General features: G+C 44.0%; 2 protein-coding genes across 2 annotated transcripts in view; both read left to right on the top strand.

The window, feature by feature from the left end:
- Positions 1-5,543, top strand: part of LOC311358568 (uncharacterized protein) — a 39,312-nt gene extending 33,769 nt beyond the window's left edge. The window contains exons 10-11 of the mRNA XM_084478645.1: positions 54-2,301; positions 2,691-5,543. Coding sequence (XP_084334771.1) covers positions 54-2,301; positions 2,691-2,798 — 2,356 coding nt within the window. The 3' untranslated portion in view covers positions 2,799-5,543. The remainder of the gene's footprint in view (positions 1-53; positions 2,302-2,690) is intronic.
- Positions 5,544-8,224: 2,681 nt separating this feature from the next.
- The window catches only part of ahr1b (aryl hydrocarbon receptor 1b), a 31,762-nt gene continuing 18,473 nt past the window's right edge, over positions 8,225-21,513 (top strand). The window contains exons 1-2 of the mRNA XM_084478741.1: positions 8,225-8,944; positions 11,321-11,508. Coding sequence (XP_084334867.1) covers positions 8,904-8,944; positions 11,321-11,508 — 229 coding nt within the window. The 5' untranslated portion in view covers positions 8,225-8,903. The remainder of the gene's footprint in view (positions 8,945-11,320; positions 11,509-21,513) is intronic.

Genomic DNA, 21,513 nt, shown 5'->3' with positions numbered 1-21,513 from the left:
CCTGCTCATGAACAGTGTTGCTCATTGTCATTTCCCTTTGCCTCATTCTCCAGCAATGCCGAGGGAGAGGAGCACCTCAGGCAGCGCCGGCTCCAGCTGCCCTTCAGCTTCACCACGGGGGAGGCCATGCTCTACGAGGTGGGCCCCAGCCTGGACGTCTCGCAGATCAACCAGACCTTCTCCAACAGCCCGCCGGAGGAGGTGGACGGCTTACTGCGCTGCTTCCTCAACCAGGACAAGAACGTCTACATCCAGGAATCGGAGCCCCAGCTCCCGGTGGACCAGGTGTTCATGGAGAGCCGGGCACTGGTCAACGTGCCCAGCGACCCCTGGCAGGCCCTGCGGCTGAGGGGGGACGACGGCGGTAACGTGGTGATCAAGGAGGAGGGCGACACTTCGGTGACGGCCATGATCGACGCCCTGGAGGACTTTGTGGAGGGCGGGGAGCTGGTGTCGGCCCTGGAGGGGCTGGACGTGGACCCCAACGAGCTGATGGAGTGGGAGAACACGCTCAAGAAGCTCAGCCAGGAGGAGAACGGTGATAACGCCAACCACACCAAGTACGAGCTGGAGAGCCTGCTCAGTAATGACATTTTTGCCTACGTGGACAATGTTTTGTTTAAGGAAATCGCAGAGGCTAATTTAAATACGAGCCAGTCTAGCTGCTTTTCGTCCGTCAACAATAATCAAGGCGACCTCTTCGGTCAGGCGCACTTTTCCGGCACCGGGGAGACTTGTGACATGATGATGTTCCAGTTGCCTAATGATGCCGCAAATGCTCTCTCCCACGCCAAGGGCCTCAGCCCTGCGGCGGTGCCGCAGCCCACACACAACCGGCCGGCGAGCATAACGGCCCAAGGCTTGGCCCCACAAACCCCGGCGATGTTTAACAGCACTCAGAAACTCTCCCATTATGGCCCCGCCGTCCCCTCAGCTGTCCCCCGGCTCTCCGCCGCCCCTCAGCTGCTCACAGACTTTTTCAACCCTTCCGTCAACCTCCCTGGCCTCAACCTCCCTTCGGCCTCAACCAACCCATTGGCCAGCAACAACCTGCGGTCCTTTGAACCTTGTGGACAGGCGCCTATCAGTCACTATCAAGGGGTGGCCAGCAACACACTGTCCAACCAGACGCTGTCCAACCAGACGCTGTCCAACCAGACGCTCTCCAACCAGATGCTCTCCAACCAGATGCTCTCCAACCAGACGCTCTCCAACCAGATGCTCTCCAACCAGACGCTGTCCAATCAGATGCTCCCCAACCAGATGCTCTCCAACCAGACGCTGTCCAATCAGATGCTCCCCAACCAGATGCTCTCCAACCAGACGCTGTCCAATCAGATGCTCCCCAACCAGATGCTCTCCAATCAGATGCTCCCCAACAAGATGCTCTCCAACCAGACGCTGACCAACCAGACGCTGTCCAACCAGATGCTCTCCAACCAGACGCTGACCAACCAGACGCTGTCCAACCAGACACTGTCGCCCCAGTCCCTCCAGCCATGTCCTCTCACCGGAATGCCAGCAGCCCCCATGGTGGCCAACGGACACTTTCACCAGGGCTCCATTCAGCAACCGGCGATCCACGTGGCGCCCAGTGCGGTGGCCCCTGTGCCGTCCACCCTCCCTCTAAATGACTTTTCCTTGCCGGCCAATCCCATCGAAAACAGCGGTCTCTTTACTGGCAACTGCATGCTGCAGGGTGGCGCCCCATTTCAAACACACAGCAACCACAGAGCACCGCAATGGCAGCAGGACCTCCAGCACCAGCATCAGACTCTACCCCATGCCAGCATGGCTCAGAATTCACACGCACTGCCAGCTGGCAGCCACAGCCAAGCCTTTGAGAGCCAAAGACTCGCCGGCCTCTGGGCACAGAACTATAACGGAATGAACCACCCTCCGCAGCACCAAGGCCTGGCCGGCCCTCTGCGGACCGCTCCCAGCAGCTGCATGCTAGACAAGCCCTTGCACCCGCCTCCCGCCACGCACACCCTCAGCCATCCTCCTCACCCCCTCACCAATGGCAACCTGGCCAGCACCAACGGGACGGGGCTCGTCCCCGCCATGCCGTTGTGCCAGAGGGCCAACGAGGCCCCGGCTCTGCATCAGAGCCCTCAGAAGGGCTACGTCCAATGGGGCCAGGGTCCAGGCACGCCCGCGGTGGGCACCGCCACCATGGGCCAGGAGAACGCCACCTTCGGCGCAACGCCACGGCAGCTACTGCCGGCTAACATTTCCTCGGGCACGCCGGAAGATATGGCAGCCATGCCGCATTACCTGGACGGCAACAAACACACACAGGTGAGCCTGCCCGTGCCTCAAGTCCTCCTGCTTTGTACACTCTGGATGGCCTGGATTTGAGATTGTGCAAACTGTGGGGATATTTTGGCTTTACTGTACAAACCCGAGGATTCAGTGTAAAACAATGTGTAGCGAGCCTGTTTTACAGTCATGAGTTGGGGTTTCTTGAACTTGAACTTCATAGTTCCATTCCTTTAAAAATATATAGAATCTAGTTAATCTAGGATTTCTTTATTAGACAACATTCAACTTATATATAGATGCTATAAATGAAATGACAAAAGGATGATGGTCCGCAAATCAGTATACTGTGAACTAAAACAGAAGATTGCAACTTAACTCCATTTGCCCCTCCCATACTAAGCACTCCTTTTTTCTCCCCAAAATAGATGCTGAGCCTCCCTGCTGAAGACAACGATCTGCTTGCCATACCTCCCCTCGTCGACGGAAATATTTTCTTTTCCGATCAGTCGCAACTCAACTGTTGCAACTTCTGAATTTGAAAAGCATCGTCTACTTAAACCACAGTGAGGGCGAGCGAGGGCGAGTGACAGCATGGACGACGTTTACTTAACAAAGCCCTTATCAGTGCTGGGCCACGCCTCTTCAGATGTGATCATCAAAAAAAATGTTATCATTATAATTAATATTATGAACTGTATGAAAAAGAGCAGTAGCCAGTGTGCCTTGAGTAATAATGAAGTATGAAGCCACAAGTGCATTTATTAAGGAAGGAACTTGAGCCAGCTAGGGACATTGGCTAAGTTCCTCCACTTTACCAAAGGACTTCAGTTTTAAAGGCAACCCGGAAAGTCGTCTATTTTTCTCTAATCCTAAGGACTAAAGTTGGCCATGGATAATATCCACCCTCACATTTTAAATGCATGAAATGCATTTAAAGAGGGAGAGAAATGTATCTTTTATTTTTCAAGAAAACAATAAGAATTTCATTCCAAAATGGCCTCTCTAAAATTGACAAAGTGCCACATCTGCTAATACCAAATGGTGGCTTCCATTGAATTAAACACTCGTTGTGAGTATAACAAAACATAGCTAGCTGACAAATGAGTGTAACCCTTACACAAAAAAAGACAGTGCCTTTGTTTTTTTTGTTTTTTTCTCCTTGCCCCACTGTATATATAGCATTTTGGAATGAAACACTTAAACAGGATTTATATCTTTGTCAAAAGTCTAATTTGTGGAATCTTTCTTTGTGTATTTTTATTGTCAGTGTCCTGAACCTCCTAATTGTCTGTCGTGTTTGTGTCAATGAGTAACCTTGCACTTGATCTATATACAATAAGAAGCAGCATAAGAAACAAAGTGTGTGTCTGGAAAAATACAATTAACAACTATACTTTGTTTCATATTTAGTCCGGTTTTGGCTTGATTAATTGTATCCGCCGACATGCACAAAATGCTTTTTTTGTGTGATACATGTTTTTATATAAAAAAAAAAAGAAATGTAATTCCGGTTTATGTGCTGTAGATGACATGTTTCAGAAAAGCAAATTCAGGATGCACTGATAACTGTTTGTGCGTGCTATCTCTAGCCAGATAAAGGCGATCAGTATATTAGAATTTTCTCAAACACTAAAATGTGAGACCAAATATACATACGCCCCAAAATCAAAGTATCAAAGCTTGATGTTTCCCCAATTTTGTAGACAGAAGCATCCTAGATTTCCATAAAAGAGGCAAAACATAATGTAGCTCCAAACTAACAGTCTTAGTTTGTATTGCTCCCTAAGTCAGTATTGGTATCATGTATCCAAAGTGGCAACTATAATCATGTTATTTATTTACCTACAATGCCTTCATACTTCTCAATACTAATTTGGTATTATATAAAGGCTTATAGGACCATGTAACCCACACCTTTTTGCTTATGCTTTTCTTGCCTGTGAAACTGGCTGGGAAAGTCGACGACATCTCAACAGAGCTGTCCATTATTTTGACCGTAAATATAACAGAAGCTTTAAAAACAAACAGCGTACGTCGGTAGATAAATTAATCGATCTGTATGAGTGCCTTGTATTGCCCACATTTTTGGCATGTGATTGCCAATGAGATAGACCCCAACCTCCTCCCCCTCGCCTCTCAAACAGGAGAGCAGATCAATGTGACCTCCTTTCTTCTGACCTACTTGCTCATTGTGCTCGATGGCAAGGAGTCAGCGCAAGACAAACCAGTGGGCTGAAGCCCCTCATAACCCCCTACATTGCTGTTATTGTTTTGTTTTGTTCATAGGGCCAGCGTGCCGAATTGTTTAACAACTACAAAATGTCTTTGATATTCTGTTTGAACGTGATGTTTGTGCACTGTTCTGACTGTGCCCGTGCTATAGCCATTATAACATGGAAAACTGGGGGGATTATTGTGCTATTCACGCTGAGTTTTTATGCATTTGTTTTCTATGTTTCTGTATCTGCTAAAATCTACAGTAACCTTTCCTTTGTGAACCATCCCTCCCTCCCCACAGTTATACAGTTTATTATATAGACCACTTGTATTTAGCCAACTATACATTAGACTATGTAACATACTATACTGAAAATAACCAAGCATTTTGACAATTGTTTAATTCTTTTTTCATATTAAATATATTTGCAATGATTTGCATTATTTTAGCATGTGCCCTTGTGTTTCGTTTAATCATGGGGTCATTCATGGCTATACACCAATTAAAGCACTTGAACACTGTCCATTACAGACTTCCAGGTCTATACTAAACCAAGCCTCATTGCCATGAAAGGTTTTGATAGTTAATTAAAAACGATAGTTGATGACTCAATAAGTCCTAAAGTAATCCAGCTGCTAGATGCAATAACCATTAGGATCACTAGGGGGCGCCGAGGTTAAATTTGATTATCTAGTAATCCCTTTTTCCACTAACAGCTATGTAAACATAAATGGTTACGAAATTAACAAGCATTATGATTACACAATTCATAAGATGATGATTTGATTTATGATTTCACAATTTAAAATCATCATGGCCAATTAAACATCACTTGGTCATAGGAAGCAACAATCAGTCATAATGAATCATCTGTGATACATGAGTCGTCAGTGACTCAGCACACACAAAGTTTGAACCTGCTACCATTTGTCATTGTATACTGTTTGTATAATGCTATGAGCTCATCTACAGAGAATGACATTGATTTGAAGGTTTACACTCTGCGTTTTTCCACATTCGCACGCTGGAAAGATATTGCTATTAAAAGTCTTAAAATGTATCTTATCGTATTATTAGTAAGAGGTAAGAGGTTTCAAGGTCAGGGTTAAACTGCCTTGTGACTCAGTTTGTGAAGGTTCACATTTTCTAAAGCTACCAGTTATTTTCTTCAAACTGTATTTTATTTTTCTTATGAAATAACATTATGTGCTTATATAATGCATTTTCCAAACCAAACTAGGACTGAAGCCAGAGTTTAAATGATCCCTTACAAAAGCCACAAGTCCTAGACATGGATCTTTTTTCTTATTTTTCTTTTTGCTTTACGTGATTATTTCCAAAGTAAGCCTCTCTTTTAGGTGGGGGCAGGGGGGCTGGGATTGTGCTTGCGTGCAAGCATTATATTATAGACTGCTGATGTGAGATTGACTTTATGTTCCGCTGTGGTATTTCCCTTGTTAAGGCAATGCATACATCTAATAGAAATAGAGGACGAGGACATTGTTAGAGGTCGAGCAGCACTATCAACACATCAAGCTGTCAAAGTTGAGGTGAGAAAGCAGACGACAGTTCATGGGATGGACATGCACTTGCTGTCACACGTGTGTGTGTGTGTGTGTGTGTGTGTGTGTGTGTGTGTGTGTGTGTGTGTGTGTGTGTGTGTGTTTGCATGCATGCTTGTGTGTGTGTGTGTGTGTGTGTGTGTGTGTGTGTGTGTGTGTGTGTGTGTGTTTGTGTGCGTGCATGCACTTGCTTGGGGATGTAGGTGTGATTGTGTGCATGCATGTGTGTGTCTTGTTATGGTTGTGTGTGTTTGCATCTGTGTGTGTGTGATTGTGTTTTGGTTGTGTGTGTTTCACCATGGAGACCGGCGACGAAGGCGAAGTGGCTTTTCTCTCCTCTCCCGGTGCCAGTGATGGGAGCATGAAAAATGCATTGGCAGCAGTGACATTGTGGCGGTCCCATGAGAGTCCCTGTGTCCAAACAAACACAGAACCTCTTTTACCACCCCACGCCCCACCCTACACAAACACACACATACACACACACACACACACACACACATACAGTGCAACAACACCCCTCTCCCGCTCCACATCCACTTCCTATCCCCTCGACACACACACACACACACACACACACACATACAGTGCAACAACACCCCTCTCCCGCTCCACATCCACTTCCTATCCCCTCGACACACACACACACACACACACACACACACACACACAGATGCCTCCCTGACCCAGCCCAGCCCCTATGTCCGTCCACCTGGCATCCAGGAGGGAGTACCAGCAGCCCTTCCTGTTAGTGGAGGACTGGCGTGCACCGTGTATACATGTATACAGCGACCTCGCTGTTGGCCCTGTGTGTGTGCAAAGGTATTTACATGAGGGCCCATGCTAACAGGTTTGGAGTTCTCAGACTCAGGTCGACCTAAAAACACGTCTTATACTTAGATTGATGTATTGATAGTCGGACTCCAATGACCTACATATGGTGTGGTACACATGGAAGGTATGCCACCAGACAGAGATGTCTCAAGCCTCTTCCAGTCCATTACGAATTCATTTGGTTCGCGGTCTCATTAAAATGTATGCAGACTGCAAAACTGTGTTGTACTGTAAGGCTGGTGAGCCAATGTACAGTCGATGACAATACAGTTAATAATAGATACACCATAATATTGAGTTACTGAGATGTCCCGTCCAGGTTAGCTCCACATTCAGAACTGTGTGTGTCTGTATGTGTGTGTGTGTGTGTGTGTGTGTGTGTGTGTGTGTGTGTGTGTGTGTGTGTGTGTGTGTGTGTTGTGTGTGTGTGTGTGTGTGTGTGTGTGTGTGTGTATGTGTGTGTGTGTGTGTGTGTGTGTGCATGTTAATGTGTGTGTAGGGGGTGAGTATAGGGGCTCACCGCTTGCCTCTCTCAGAGCCATAGCAACATGACCGACAGCAGCCTCAAATCAATACAAGACAGCCAGCAAAGTGGGAAGCACGCAGAATGTTGGCCTATATCTTTCGGTCCTGTATGTTTCAGGGGCACACAGAGAGCATGTCTTGGTTCTCCCTGCACAGCTCGGCAAACCCCCCAGGGCCTGATCCAGTCACAGGACCGCTTGTAGGCCTATGCATTTCCACTGCTTTTTTGTCTGTTGTCAAAACAGCCGATCATAGCGACTCTGTGCCCTGTGTAGCCACTGGGTCACTTTCGTTCAATTCAACTTTGAAAAATGCCGGTTGAAAAATGACCGCCATGCATTCATGAACGGTGTTACATGGCATACATTTCTGCCAAGTAAATGATTTGTAATATGGTTTAATCTGGTCAAATTTGCTAAATATAAATCAATATTTAGTGTGAAAAATTACATCTGAGATTAAGGGAAAGTCAGTCTCTCATCACTAATTGGAAGCGTCTGCATTGGCTACACTGAGAATGCAGAAGGAACATATATATAGCAATATACCACAGGTAAAATACTATTGTGTTTCCTTCTGTTGAATGTCAGCGCGATGTTAGATGTGAATTCAGCTGCTTACATTATTTAAAAGTCTAACCTCTGACCCACATACAGCCAAGGCCACTTAGGCTCAACATAAACCGCTAGTCTATCATCTAGACGCCGATTGGTCGAAAAACCGCACGCGGGGGCGCGCAAGCATGACGCGCCTGCCTGTGTTTCCAGGAGAGTTTCTCATATGCCAACGCAGACTCCAATGTCTGAAGAGCCTGCGCGACCCCGTCCAAATCTGTGTCGGACACTGTTGTGCCCGCTAGAGGAATGCGCGTGCCCGGTGCCCGGACCTGACGCGTTCAATTGAATTGGTTAAAGCCTTCTTGAGTAAAATAAGAAAAGTGATTATTATTTCTTAATCTGAACGCGTCTTTTTTCTTTCGGTGTTTTTTTTTTAACGACCGGTGATGGCTGCGGTTTGTTTTGCGGGAACCGTTGAACTACGCCGCAAAGTCATTGCCAATGTAGAGCAACCTTTTTTCGATGGCGACGCTAACTAATGCTGGTTCTTCCCGGGGTTCATGTCCAGCGCTCCACTGAAGCCGCGGATATCCGGCGTCTCTTCCACAGACTCGATCTTTTTTCATAGATTAGGACCCGGCCTGGCATTAATAAGATGCTCAGCACCACTGACGTTTTGAAGTCCTTCCATGTTTATATTTTTTTAAACTCAATTAGACGACGTTAAATTCTTCTCAGTCATTTATTGAGTTGTAGGCCTATGTGAATTTTTTTTATTTGCATTGCTGAACGTTGTAGTTTGTTTACGTTCTTGATCTGCGGGATTAGTGTAAGAACATTTCTTTGGGGGCTTTATGTAGCGCAAGGTCGCGGACGCGTCGCTTAAACCATTTTTTTTTCCAAGGATCATTTGTGGGGCTTATATAACCAACAGCCATCACCATGTATGCCGGGCGAAAAAGGAGAAAACCGGTACAAAGAGCGTAAGTACACCTTACAAATTAAATGAAATATTAACTACTACCTTGGTAAAGACCTGTCAACCTGATGATGAAGGGTTAGAATAAAACACTCTCCACACTCCGTTCACCAAATGCCTTGACATCTCTCTTAACATGCAGAACTGTCAATGCAGATAGCCTGTGTCAAATTGAATGGATGGATGGATTATTAGATCAAAACATATTGAAGTAAAAGAAAAATCCTGGATGTGGCCTATATTTGTATTGATTTACTGGAAGCTGGATGTGTAGCACCTATGTCCTCTCTGTGACACACAGTTAATTAGACGCACGTCCACTTGCATTACATAGGTACTCTGAAGCAGGGCTGTATCTGTTTGAGTAAAAAAGTGTTGCATATTTCTGTTCAATCTTGTGGAAAAGCGTTTTCACAGTGTTACACTGTATATTGAGTGCATCGGTCGCCGTTGAAATGGGTCTGCCCAGGGAGGCTTGTCTGATAACCTTCAGGATTATATTTGGTTAAAGCTTGGGTATTTTATATTACTTTCCCATTTATATATAGGACTGCATAATAATATATATCGGCCTACGTGCTGTTATCAGCCGAATATTCAAGTCGATGGGGCCTTTTTAGTTTGGGGCCCCTCCGACGAGGTCCTGGGCCAGGCTACTGAGTGACAGCACACCACACAGTTGTTTTAGAGATCGGCACCAATTAATCATTTACGAAAGTCAAACACTGTTCTCTTCTTATTTTATTTATATTGTGTGTTCGTTTTTTCGTGCAAATGAGCAGCATGTTGATTTGCAACATGGTTTGCGATATTTAAATCAGCATGCAGGTTTCCAGGCCCAATATTCCGAGTATTGGTTTATTTGAGGTTTTGCAGGCTAATGCTTCTGTTTTAATGGTGGTTTATTAAATGTTTGTCATTGAATATATATTGATTAAACCATACATCAATAGCTGGCCCCGAAGCAGCCTATTATTGGTTTAAATAGGCCTGCAATCTCCTCTGAGCAAGAGCCTGTTTTTACTCCCTGTAATAGGCTTCATCGTGCCTTATTTAAATGAAAAATGGGCCGCTCTTGCTCTTAGTTCATATTGTGCTATATCAATTCACCCATGTGTTAAAAAAAACACACCCAATGATCTCCTCTCTCAGCGCGACTTGTTGACACAATGGTCTTTTGCATTACTTTATAGGTTATGTATTTTTTTTACTGCCAGCCTATATACGCCTTATATATTTTTTACCTAAATGCATCTGATGAATGACATTGTTATTTTTCCCTATACTTTGACAAGGCTATCCGTTTTAGTTGGATAGGTCATGGTTTCTTATAGATTTTGATACTTTGAACAAATGCTATTTGACCCCTTTTAAAATGTTTAATCCTTTAAACATTTTATACATGTTCCTTTATAAAAACCTTGGCATACGTATGATGCATGGGTTCTATTTTTATGTATTGTTACCTATTGTTGTTTTGTTTGACACGTTGTAATAGGCTATAGGCCTATCCATTTTCTATATTTTCTTCGTTGAAATATAGACCATGAGGCTTTATTGATTTAGATGTGTGAACTAAATCAAAATTACACATGTCATTTACCTAAAAATGTGATTGGTTTATATGATTTTTATATATGTATATGTATACACCGATATATGCAGAAATATCATAATAACAAAAAACAATCAGTAATTCTACAAAATAAAAGACCTGGGCTGGTGTTGTTTACATATGTAGCCTATGTTAGAGATGGAGCAGACTGCTGTGCAGTGTTTAGGACAACACAGACTGTCAAGACTCTGCTGATCTTATTGTCTCCTTGATCTGGATATTCTACTTGGTTTCAACCACCATATTGGAGGGATGTTGTTATTATTCATTCTGCCTACAGTTTGCGTAAGTTAAATTCAGCCTTTTTGGAATTTGAAACTATTTGAATTTGAAATTCAAAAAGGTTCAATTAAATCGAATAGAAATCTATAAATGTATTTCTATAGACAGGGGGACAGATAGAGACAGATATTGATTGGTGGAGTGATAGATAGATAGACTGAAATAAATACATAAATATTTAAAAAAATAAATTGATAAATAAATAGAGATTAATTTTATTTGTGTATTTCTTGTGTTCATTTATTTTAGGTAGGGGATGTGGCACAATATTGTCTAGGATTTTGCTTAGCATCATAACATAAACTAAATATTTAATGTCACTGCTCTTCATGGCTACATCCTAAGAAAAATATAAATTGGAAGACGTTATTTAGCTTCAATTATCGACCAGTTCAACTAGGAACCCTGTTTTCCAATAACTCATCATCTGGTCAACCCATCATAATTAATCATTGTCTATTTTATGGTGCTTTTATATTCCAGCGTTAAGCAAGCTTCAAATGAGGGATCCAAGTCAAACCCCTCCAAACGGCACAGAGACCGTCTGAACGGGGAGCTGGAGAGGCTGGCCAGCCTGCTGCCGTTCCCTGAGGAGGTGACCACCAGCCTGGACAAACTCTCCATCCTCCGCCTGAGCGTCAGCTACCTCCGGGCCAAGAACTTCTTCTCAGGTACACTTTGCTGGAAAAACCCAGACCCTTACCTTTCCTATGCAATACCGGTTACATAGCATCATCTGTGCCTATACATAAAAACAGATTTAATTACAATGGAATTTGAATACCTATACTTTACCTGCAACAAATATAACTTAAACTTGACCTTGAACTATTAAAAATATAATAATAATCTTATTGGATAAACTTTGCCCTTCAACAACGGTAACAACTTTCTAACATAGCCATTCAAGAACGTGAAACAATTTCTTTTCAACAGTTCAACAGTTTGTGAGCAAATCAATCAATTTGAATGTGGTCTAATGGAGTCTACCTTCAGGCCATTCTTCCAGAGAATTGCAGGTGTTGTGTTTGAATGCTCAGTATGGAAGTCCTGGGCTGCATGCTCTGAGTCGAGACCAACCCCCCCACCCTGGGCTGGGCTGCACTACAGGGAAGGCAGTCAGTGTTGGCTCTGATAGACCTTGGGTTTTAAGATGAGTTAAGATATGAAAAGATAAGTCAATATGTAACTTTATTAATCCTGAATGAAATTATTGTGCCACAGATGCCAAAAAAACATAAGAATGTGAACAGGGTAATATATATAAAGTGTTGAAGGTGTAAATGCTTACACCAGTGCCTCGTAGAATTAAAATAAAGTAAGGTACAATTTGTAAAATAAGTCATAAAAAATGGCCACATTTCTTTCAACCGTTATGAGGGTGTCAAAACACTGGCGCTCCTTGATGGCCCTATATGTGTGATGTGTTTTCAGACGCTTTCACAACGCATCTTATCAGCTCCAGGGCTGAGGGAGAGCAAGAGAGATGGAGTGAGACAGAGGGAGGGAGAAGGAGAAGGTGAAGAAGAGAGAGAGGGAGAGAGAGAGAGAGAAAGATTGGGAGAGAGAGTGCAAGAGAAAGAGCGAGAGAGTAAGAGAGAGTGAGAGAGAGGGGGAGGGAGAGGGAGAGGAGGTAGCCAGGCCAGCTTCAAACTATGTCATTCTTAGGCAAAGGCTCTTAATATTTCATCGCAGCCCTGTGTGTGTGTGTGTGTGTGTGTGTGTGTGTATATGTGAGTGTGTATGTGTCTGTCTGTATGTCTGTCTAGCTGTCTAGCTGTCTGTCTGTCTGTGTCAGTGTGTGTTTGCCACTGCAACATGTCTTTTGTTTGGCAATAAAGGAGAAAGTGTGTTGCCTGTCCATTTAAAGAGGGCAATACTGGGGGACTGCATTGTGAAGACACAAGGGGGACATAATGGTCCTGCAGCGGACCGGCCTCTCCACCGATTGGAGTGCAGACGTTATTTTAGGCCGGGGACCTCACATGAGAATGCTGCATTGCGGCCGTCAGATGCGCTCCCTAGCATGAATAATTAAAAGAAAACCCCAGAGTTTAAAGAATTTATGAAATGGAGGGAGAGCAATGTTTGTTTAAGACGACGAGTGGCTTTCTGAAATGACTGTTTGGGCTGAGACCGACAGGATACAGCTCCTGTGATAGCGGTGTGTTTAAGGGGAGAGGTAGAGAATGCATGTCTTTTTAATGTGTTGTCTTCACGTCGTGAACGTTTTGGTGTGTTTGTGTGTTTAACTGCCAGAGGTAGGTTCCAGAAGGTGTCTGTATGAGAAATAGCAACGTTACTCATCCTCCAAAGATTAAAAAGCAAGTGACCGCATCGTATCAATAAACTCTATGTCCGTTCATTCAGTTTACATCAGTTTTTTTTTTTTTTGTCGGTATTGTGTATGTCAAGAAATTATATGAGAGGCACACTCAAGACTTCCATATTCGCTAGCATATTGAATGATCTAATGGCGCATTGACGTGCCACAATGAATTATTGATCATAGATCTTAGCATTAATAGGTCAAAGTATAGCCTATAGACGGTGGCCCGTAGCCTTTTGCCTAACTGCATTAACCTACTTACTGGACTGTCCCTAAGTAATTAACGAGCTAAGGGGCCTTTGCGTTAAGGAGGACGACCCCTGGGATATTGCCCAGTACATCCCTCAAAGCACAGTGCCTATGGCTGGATTTGCTGCCGCTCATGATTTGTTGTATGTAAACAGTGGTAAAACAGTCCATGTCAACCTAGGATTAGAATCACCCTAGTGGGTGGCCGCATTGAGCGCTCGGTGGCTTTGCTGCGGCGGGGGTGGTGGTGACGTCACTGTCGACGTCACCGGTTGGCTAGAGATCGCACGGCTTGTCCTGATTGGCCAGCGTTGTGTATCAGGTTTTTCTATTGGCAAATCTATTGGTTACAACCCAGTTATGATACAAGTATGCCATTATGGAATGATATTACTATATATTGCGTATTTTGTATGTGTCATTGTACTTCAAGCTTGCGTTTTGGCCATCTAAGTAATTACTCATGTGTGAGTGGAACAAAGCCTTAGCAGAGATACGTTAATCTGTCTGAAAGTATTAAGGCGGCCAGCTGCCATCTTTATCACTGTCCCATTGATCCTGGACGCTTCACTATAATAAAACCACTCAAATCGGAGCTTCGGGGAGGCTTGGACTGCCTTCCTCCAGCGGAGAACTGTGATAGCATCTGTCATAGTCAGCACTCTGCAAACACTTACCCAGTGCCATTCCTTGACCTTTCGTCCATAGTATGAAACTCAATAACAGTTTTCTGTCCATGAAAGAGAATCAAATAAATTCTTATAGAGTTTCTAAGCCATGCCATTGTAAGCAGAACAACAACCAATCAAAACAAATACCATCAAATGCAGCCATTACGCAGCCTCAAACCTGTTTTCAATGATCCAATATGGACGAAGTCTCTGTTTCCCCCCCACGTCAACATAAGTATGTCTTCAATCTGTATTTTTATTGTTGTTTTTGTTGCTCGGGACACTAAAGTCCCAAGAGCTTGGATGGCAGCTCTGTTTTGTATCCGTTTGCCACATTAATTTGTCACTGGCTTCATGTTCACTCTGTCCTTTACCCGGTTGTTGCCCAAAAGTGTTACTCCGCTTATAAGGCAGGGGTGAGGTCTTTTGTAAAGGCTTGTGAGCAAAGCAAATACACACACAATGGCGGTTCCCCCCCCTCCCCCCCCCTCCCCCCACCCCCCCAAGTGGCTTGTTGTCCTGGGATAATCCACTGCGGAGAATGAAGGATACGGTCTGTTAGCGTATTGTAGTCGTTTCCCACTCTCTGTGATGCCCTTTGTAACACGTGGGGCTAAATGGGAGCCCCCTGATGTTCCTTTAAGTGCAAAGTGCTGCAAGTCCAAGGTTTTTTCGCCCTCGTTCAGCACAGGCAAGGTCAACGTCAAATAAACAAACCGGAAATGTATCATTAAGAAACAATTGTAAACAACGGAGTGGATGGACTTCCAGTAAGCCATAAATCAACTTCTACATATCCCCCTCCCACAGATCTACTTTTCTTGTACTCCAACTAACCTCAAACACAATATTTACCGTGCTAACTCTCAAATGGTCTAAATATGCGAACCCTGTATTTCCAGATTTGTAAACACCAGTAAATGAAACGTCAGAATTGAGGTTGACTGATTGTGTGTTGATTGAGTCTGAGGAGGGTTTTCCAGCGGCGGGCTCCATCCTACCCCCATGCCCCTCTCTGCAAAGAGACACGATCCCGGGCGACATAACTAAGCCATTAAGAATGCTCCGGGCACTGTTGGAAGGGTAACCATTACCCCAGAAACAAGCGTCTTTATTGTCCTCATTTTTCTATGTGCCATTTTCCATGAACTCCCCTGGGTTACAGCGAGCAGCACCCCAAGGTGGGGTCAGACAGAAGTTAAAGAAATCCAATCATTAAAGCAAAGGGATTCAATGAACAGATGCAGGGGTCTACCAACCGGATATGTGGGGGAAGTCAGGTGGGGTCAAGATGGCCGTACATGTTTGCGGACCAACTATGAACAGCAGTGGATTTGAATGGCTGTGATACCTATTCTGGCCACTGTGGCCATACATTTAAGTTTAAATGGATCATTATGTTATTATTTTTTGTTGGGTATCCCTTATGATGCTACATGGGCTACTAGGGCACCACTGTTCATAATGTTTTTCGGGCTGTGAAATTTAAGTAGAAATTGGAGCTATTTGTACTGAGTATTTCTATTTACTGCTAACTTTTACTTATACTCCTAATACATTATATTATTATAACAGTAAGGCTTTATTGGTCCCCAAAATTATATTTAAATACAAAATAAATATGAGGCAATACTATAATACATACTATTCTGAAATGGGCCATTCTGTGTAATAAATAACTATACTTTTGTTACTTATATATTTCAATGCTCATACGTTTGTACTTAAACTTTTGTTACATTTTCAATGCATGACTTTTACATTACTTCTTTTAAGATTGGCGTACTTCATCCACTACTGCTTATACCTTGGTTTATCTCTTAACCACAAGACGCCTTTCTCCTCAGCTTTGATATTTCTCTTCTGATGGTGTCGCTATAGTGGAACAATGATGAGAACCCATTTTCTTGGTTGAACTGTGTTCCTTGTTAGCCTGGAGCATTCAACAGTGATAGAGGTGGTTCACGGATCACAGTTCAAACCTGTAGAGGAAACTGAGCAGGATCAGATACAACCGCTGGTAAATAATCCAGCGATCATCTCATCGTGTAATTGTTCATGTTGCATCGTCGTTGATGCCTTTTGCAATACCATGTACGGTAAATACCGACACAGATTAGGAGGAATAATCTCTCTATGGATTTAAAAAGGGATTCATCTGTCTGAGCGTTTCCTGTTAAATATGTCGGCCAGCGACTAGCAAGGGATGTTGGCACTGAGACGGAGTTGGAAAGAGTGGGAAAGGTGACCAGGAGATTTTGAAGGTCATCGTTACACTCAGCATTTGCTGTTTTCTGTTGTTCACTCGCATGACTCCGGACAATGATTTATAAATGACTGACCAAAATGATCACCATGATAATCATTTCCTATGTGGGGACATTTGAAAACCTGGTCACACATAAATGTTGAAGTTATGACATCCTTATTCAACATCACTTCTAAGTGGCTTTGAATAAATTAATGTCTGCTCAATGAATACATGTTCATATGATATAATGGAGGAGCAGCACTTGAACCAACATTCAATGTTGTGTTTTTATTGTATGGTCATGAAGCTCCACTGGATGCTACATTGATTAGGTAAGGCTAGTGAAGTGTAGTTTCCCTAAGGTGAACCATTATTATATTACCATTGTAAAAGTAGATGGAGGGCAAACATGGCCTTGCACACACGTTATGCCACTCTCTTCAGATCAAGCTAGGCATATAAAAATTGGATTATGTAAAGTGCTATAACCCTAATAGCATGTGAGGTATGCTGTTGTTATGCTCTCTAAACTTGACAATGACACTTCAGGACAGCCCTTCTCAAGGTTTGTTTAAGCCTATAAAAGTGACAAATGTGAATACTATTTACTAATTATTGAAACTGAATCAGATCCTTCTGTTTAATGACTAATTCCTTCTCGAAGGACAGGGATAGCAGCCAGCAGCTGGAAAACCCTCGCCTGCCGTAGCGATAGCATAGTAGATAGTGGGCTTCACGCCGGGACTCTGGAGAGACGTCATTGGCTGGCTCTGCTTCTCTTTATCTCTCTCTCTCTCTGGTTGTGCTATGTTGTGTTTACCGGGATGCTGATGATTTTGTTACATAAGCTGCCTGGCTGGTCGTGGATAGTCTTGTGACATGTCATGGTTCTGTTCTGGTCGGGGGGGGGGCAACCCTTCCCCCTCCCCTTGCCTCGCCTCCTCTCCCTGTATTGTTGCTGGTTAGCACGCAGATGAGTGGGTGGAGCTTATGTGCGCTAAGTGATCGGTAGTGGGTCATCCCTTCACGAATCCCTCCCCCCCTTCCCCTCTCTTCTCTCTCTCTCACCGCCCTCCCACCCCTATTGAGCACGGGTTCCTAAGCTGGAACACTCACAGGGTGCTGTGTGGAATGCGGGCTACTGGTTGAGCGGGGAAGGTGTAATCGGGTATGACCCCTCCCTGCTCCTGCCCAAATCACTTCTCTCCGTCACCCCCCCCCCCCCCCCCACCTCCATGAGTAGCAGCTCGTCAGCAAATGTGCCAACATGTGATTCAGAAAAAAGCTTGGGAGACTGCAGAGCCGCATAGGATGCTTGCTACTGCACTGCATTACTGGCCTGGTGTGTGTGTGTGTGTGTGTGTGTGTGTGTGTGTGTGTGTGTGTGTGTGTGTGTATGTGTGTGTGCATGTGCGTGTGTGTGTGTGTGTGTGTGTGTGTGTCTGTGTGTATGGTCTTGTTCGGGTCATGTGTGTGTGTGTGTGTGTGTGTGTGTGTGTGTGTGTGTGTGTGTGTGTGTGTGTGCGTTCTTGTTCGGGTTGTGTGTGTGTGTGTGTGTGTGTGTGTGTGTGTATATGTGTGTCAGAGTGGGGGTGTGCAGTGCTGTAGCAGTGTGCGTGCAGCCATGTGTATGTCAGCGGATGCGGGGTCTGTGTGTGCATCGCGTGTTCATTTACTGCAGTGTGTGTCGGCAGGCAGGCAGGTTGAGGCGTTCTATATTTACCCCGTGAGTCAGAGAGAAGGCCGTTCCCTCACACACGGATGGAATAATTCACAAACAGATACGATCACACACGCACAGACGCGCACACCACCGCAGCTAATGCATAGGGACGAGCGCCTTCTCCCGCACCTGCTGTAGTCTCCTGTATAGTCTCTCGCTCTCGCTCTCGCTCTCTCTCTCTCTCTCTCTCTCTCTCGCTCTCTCTCTATGTCTCTCTATCTCTCTCGGTCTATTTATCTCCCTCTCTCCATCTTTCTCTCTCTCTCTCTCTCTCTCTCTCTCTCTCTCTCTCTCTCTCTCTCTCTCTCTCTCTCTCTCTATCTCTCTATCTCTCTCGCTCTATTTATCTCCCTCTGGTGTATAGACAATGGTTTCAGCTTCCTGCAGGGGGGGAATGAGTCGTGGCATGGATCCAAAGTAAACCTTAGCGGCGTCGCCCCTATCATCCTCTGCTATGCTAGCAACAGGTCATCTGGGTGTGGCCAACAGAACAAGAGTATCCGGGGGAGGGGGGGGGGGGGGACTTTCAAAACTGGGAAGAGAGGGGGGAGAGTGGTCAGGGTGGGGGGAAAAGGGTTGTGTGTGGGGGGTTGCACTTTCACAATAGGCCCCCACATCCCCCAGTGGACTTAATATGTTTTGTTAGTGCCGTCCAAATATAGCACGGCTTCACGGTGGAGATTTGTGCGGTTGTTATTCCGCATGACGTGACAACAGAGATGTGCAATATGTGGGGTAAACAAAGCAGATGGCTGCAGCTCGCTCTGCTCTGCGGGAGGCCCCACATCACAAGCAATTACTGCCTCGGAAAGGAGGCGGGGCCTGGTTTTAAGGTATTATTTATACCTGGCCATACATTTTTTTAAATAATCATCATTTTTTAATTCAAATCAAATCTTCTTAAAGCTCTGGCAGATAAATTCTTCATGCATATTTTGGCTTTAATTTCTTATTATTATTTGAAGTACTAGTGATAGCATTAGTTACAATATATTTTGTTAGAATTGTTACAACATTATAATTGAACATTAATACTAATATTAATAATACTAATCATAATAATGCTAATAATAATGCATAATAATGCTAATTTATTTTGATATACTGCTATAGTAATGTAGTAGTAGTAATAATATATAATTTCTAACAACACAAATGTATATAATAATAATGAAAAATGTAAATTATTAATAATTATATAGATATAGATACATATATATGTTTACATATTAGAAAGTTAAGAAAATTTAAAAGTGAAGTTTCTCTAAAACAAATGCTGTAATAGGTCCGTGACCAGGTCATGTAACATTTGGCCTCATTCTCTCTGTATTTCTCTAGCCTCTTTTCAAAAGCAGGGTCACACTAAATAGCATGGTGGGGAACATTTAGAAATACTCAAATATTTGTTAAAAATAACCAGTGTCCAAAATGGTTTTGTTGGTGAATGTGTGTGTGTGTGTGTGTGTACGTGTGAGTGTGGGAGTAGGTCACACGTGTGTGGGAGTAGAATCCACCTAGTAGCTACTTCTGTATTCTTAGTAAATCAAAAAAAATGAACAACTAATTGGACAGACCTGCCCTGTCCCATGATGACCCACGCCATGGTGGAAAAAAATAAAATTCCCAGTAAGTCCCAAGTCTACGGCGACGGAGACAGATAAGTTGTTAGGGAAATAAAAGTCCCACAAGCAGGTTGGGGTGAACAGCCCTTTCGCGAATGTCTAACCTTCTGGGTCAATGCTTGTTTGTCAGATTGACTCAGTCCAATTAGTGAGAGCCTAGTAGAGGCTGTGGACGGAATTCTTTCAGCACCGCAACGGTTATCAGAGAACAGCCCACATTCTGCTGCAGAAACATAAAGCTCTTTTAAAAGCTCTGCATCCCTGATTGAGGTAATCGCATTTCTGAAGCACATTCACATGAGTTTCTGATACATAATCTATGCTTCATATTTCTGCGATGAAAGATTGCAAAATTACACATTTTAGAGCAGAAGACAGCCTGCTGCGATGTTCTATAGGTACAACCTGTTTGTTGCCTCCAGTTTGCAGTCACACGGTTAAAGCATTAACACAGGAAAGCAAGGTTACAATGAAACAAAAAAACTATAAATGCATTGTGTACAATCAGCAAATATTACTCATTATTTCCTTCATGAGAAATGCCGGTTTCTCAGAAGATTTGACAAGATGTTCAGCATTTCTAAGCATTACTAATAGGCACAGTACAGAGCTGCTTTCCTAATTCAAATCATTACAGTTTTTACACCTGTCCTATCATTTATACATATCGTTTTGTTCTACCCGTGTACAAAACTTGAAAACCTACACACTACCGATTCTTCCCAAGCCCTGCAGTGTGGCGAGTGTGGAAAATATACAATCTTTTAAATGATCCGCGTGAGTGTTTGGTATGATAGGAGCACTGTGAAGCATGCCCCACCCACCTACTACAACCACTCATGGAGCGGGGACGTTTGGATTCCATGTGTGTTCGTCACAGGCTTAGTTTGTTGGCTTCTCTTGATTGCCGAGACAAGCATATTTGGGGAAAGCCAAGCTGTTAGATTGAGCACGCCTGAGAGAGCCTTGAGGGAGTCGTCGGGGTTCTGTTATGCCACATGTACTCCGTGGCGGTGGAGATGTAAATTTTTCATTATGTTCACTGCTGCCTACTGAAGCCTGACATAAAGATCTGCTATTTACCCCCACCCTCTGGCCATGCACCGGGTTATGTTTTCCTTTTTTCATCGGTGTTGGCCCACTTTTATTTATGGATAGCTTGTGCTTCTGTAGCCTCACTACTTAGCTGCCACACATCAGTCTTTTTTTTTGTTGGTGTAATTCCCAAAACACAGAGGAGAGGAGAGGCCGAGTGGCAGAGCGATGCAGGGCGAAGGGTAGGGCGGATGTGTAGACAACTCCCCTCGCACAGCCTCTCTCCTCCAGTCAGGAGCGCTTCACAGCAAAACCATCGTCGCAGATCACCGCTATGGCTCACTGATTGTTTATTTATCATGAAAAAGTGTGCACCTCTCGCTGTGCACCTCTCTCTGTATCGCTTCATTTGTGTTTCTTTGGGGTTGGGAAAACATAGTCAGGCACCCAATGTCTTTTTAGCATCCTTTTTACCAAATGTTATTTATCGTGGCTGCAGGATTGTGTGTTTGTGTAAGGATTGCAGCGCAGCACTTAACAATGAAACACATCCACAATGGCGTCGATAACAACACAGCTTAGCCAAGCAGCTGGCAAGGGAGCAACCAGCTCTCAGGACCACTGTGGCGAGTCGCCCTCATGACATCACATCGCCATAATGCAGTCACGCTATGTATGTCAACCGACCATGAAGGGGGACTGGCTGACTATGCTCTGCATATTAAAGATATGAAAACCTGGGCAATAATATAGCTGCTTTAGGTTTGATTATTCATAAATAAATAAATATAGAAAA

This window comes from Micromesistius poutassou (assembly GCF_964030765.1).
Source record: "Micromesistius poutassou genome assembly, chromosome: 14".
Taxonomy (NCBI): domain Eukaryota; kingdom Metazoa; phylum Chordata; class Actinopteri; order Gadiformes; family Gadidae; genus Micromesistius; species Micromesistius poutassou.
The sequence above is the reverse complement of the archived record's forward strand: the minus strand, read 5'-3'. Positions and strand labels throughout refer to the sequence as shown.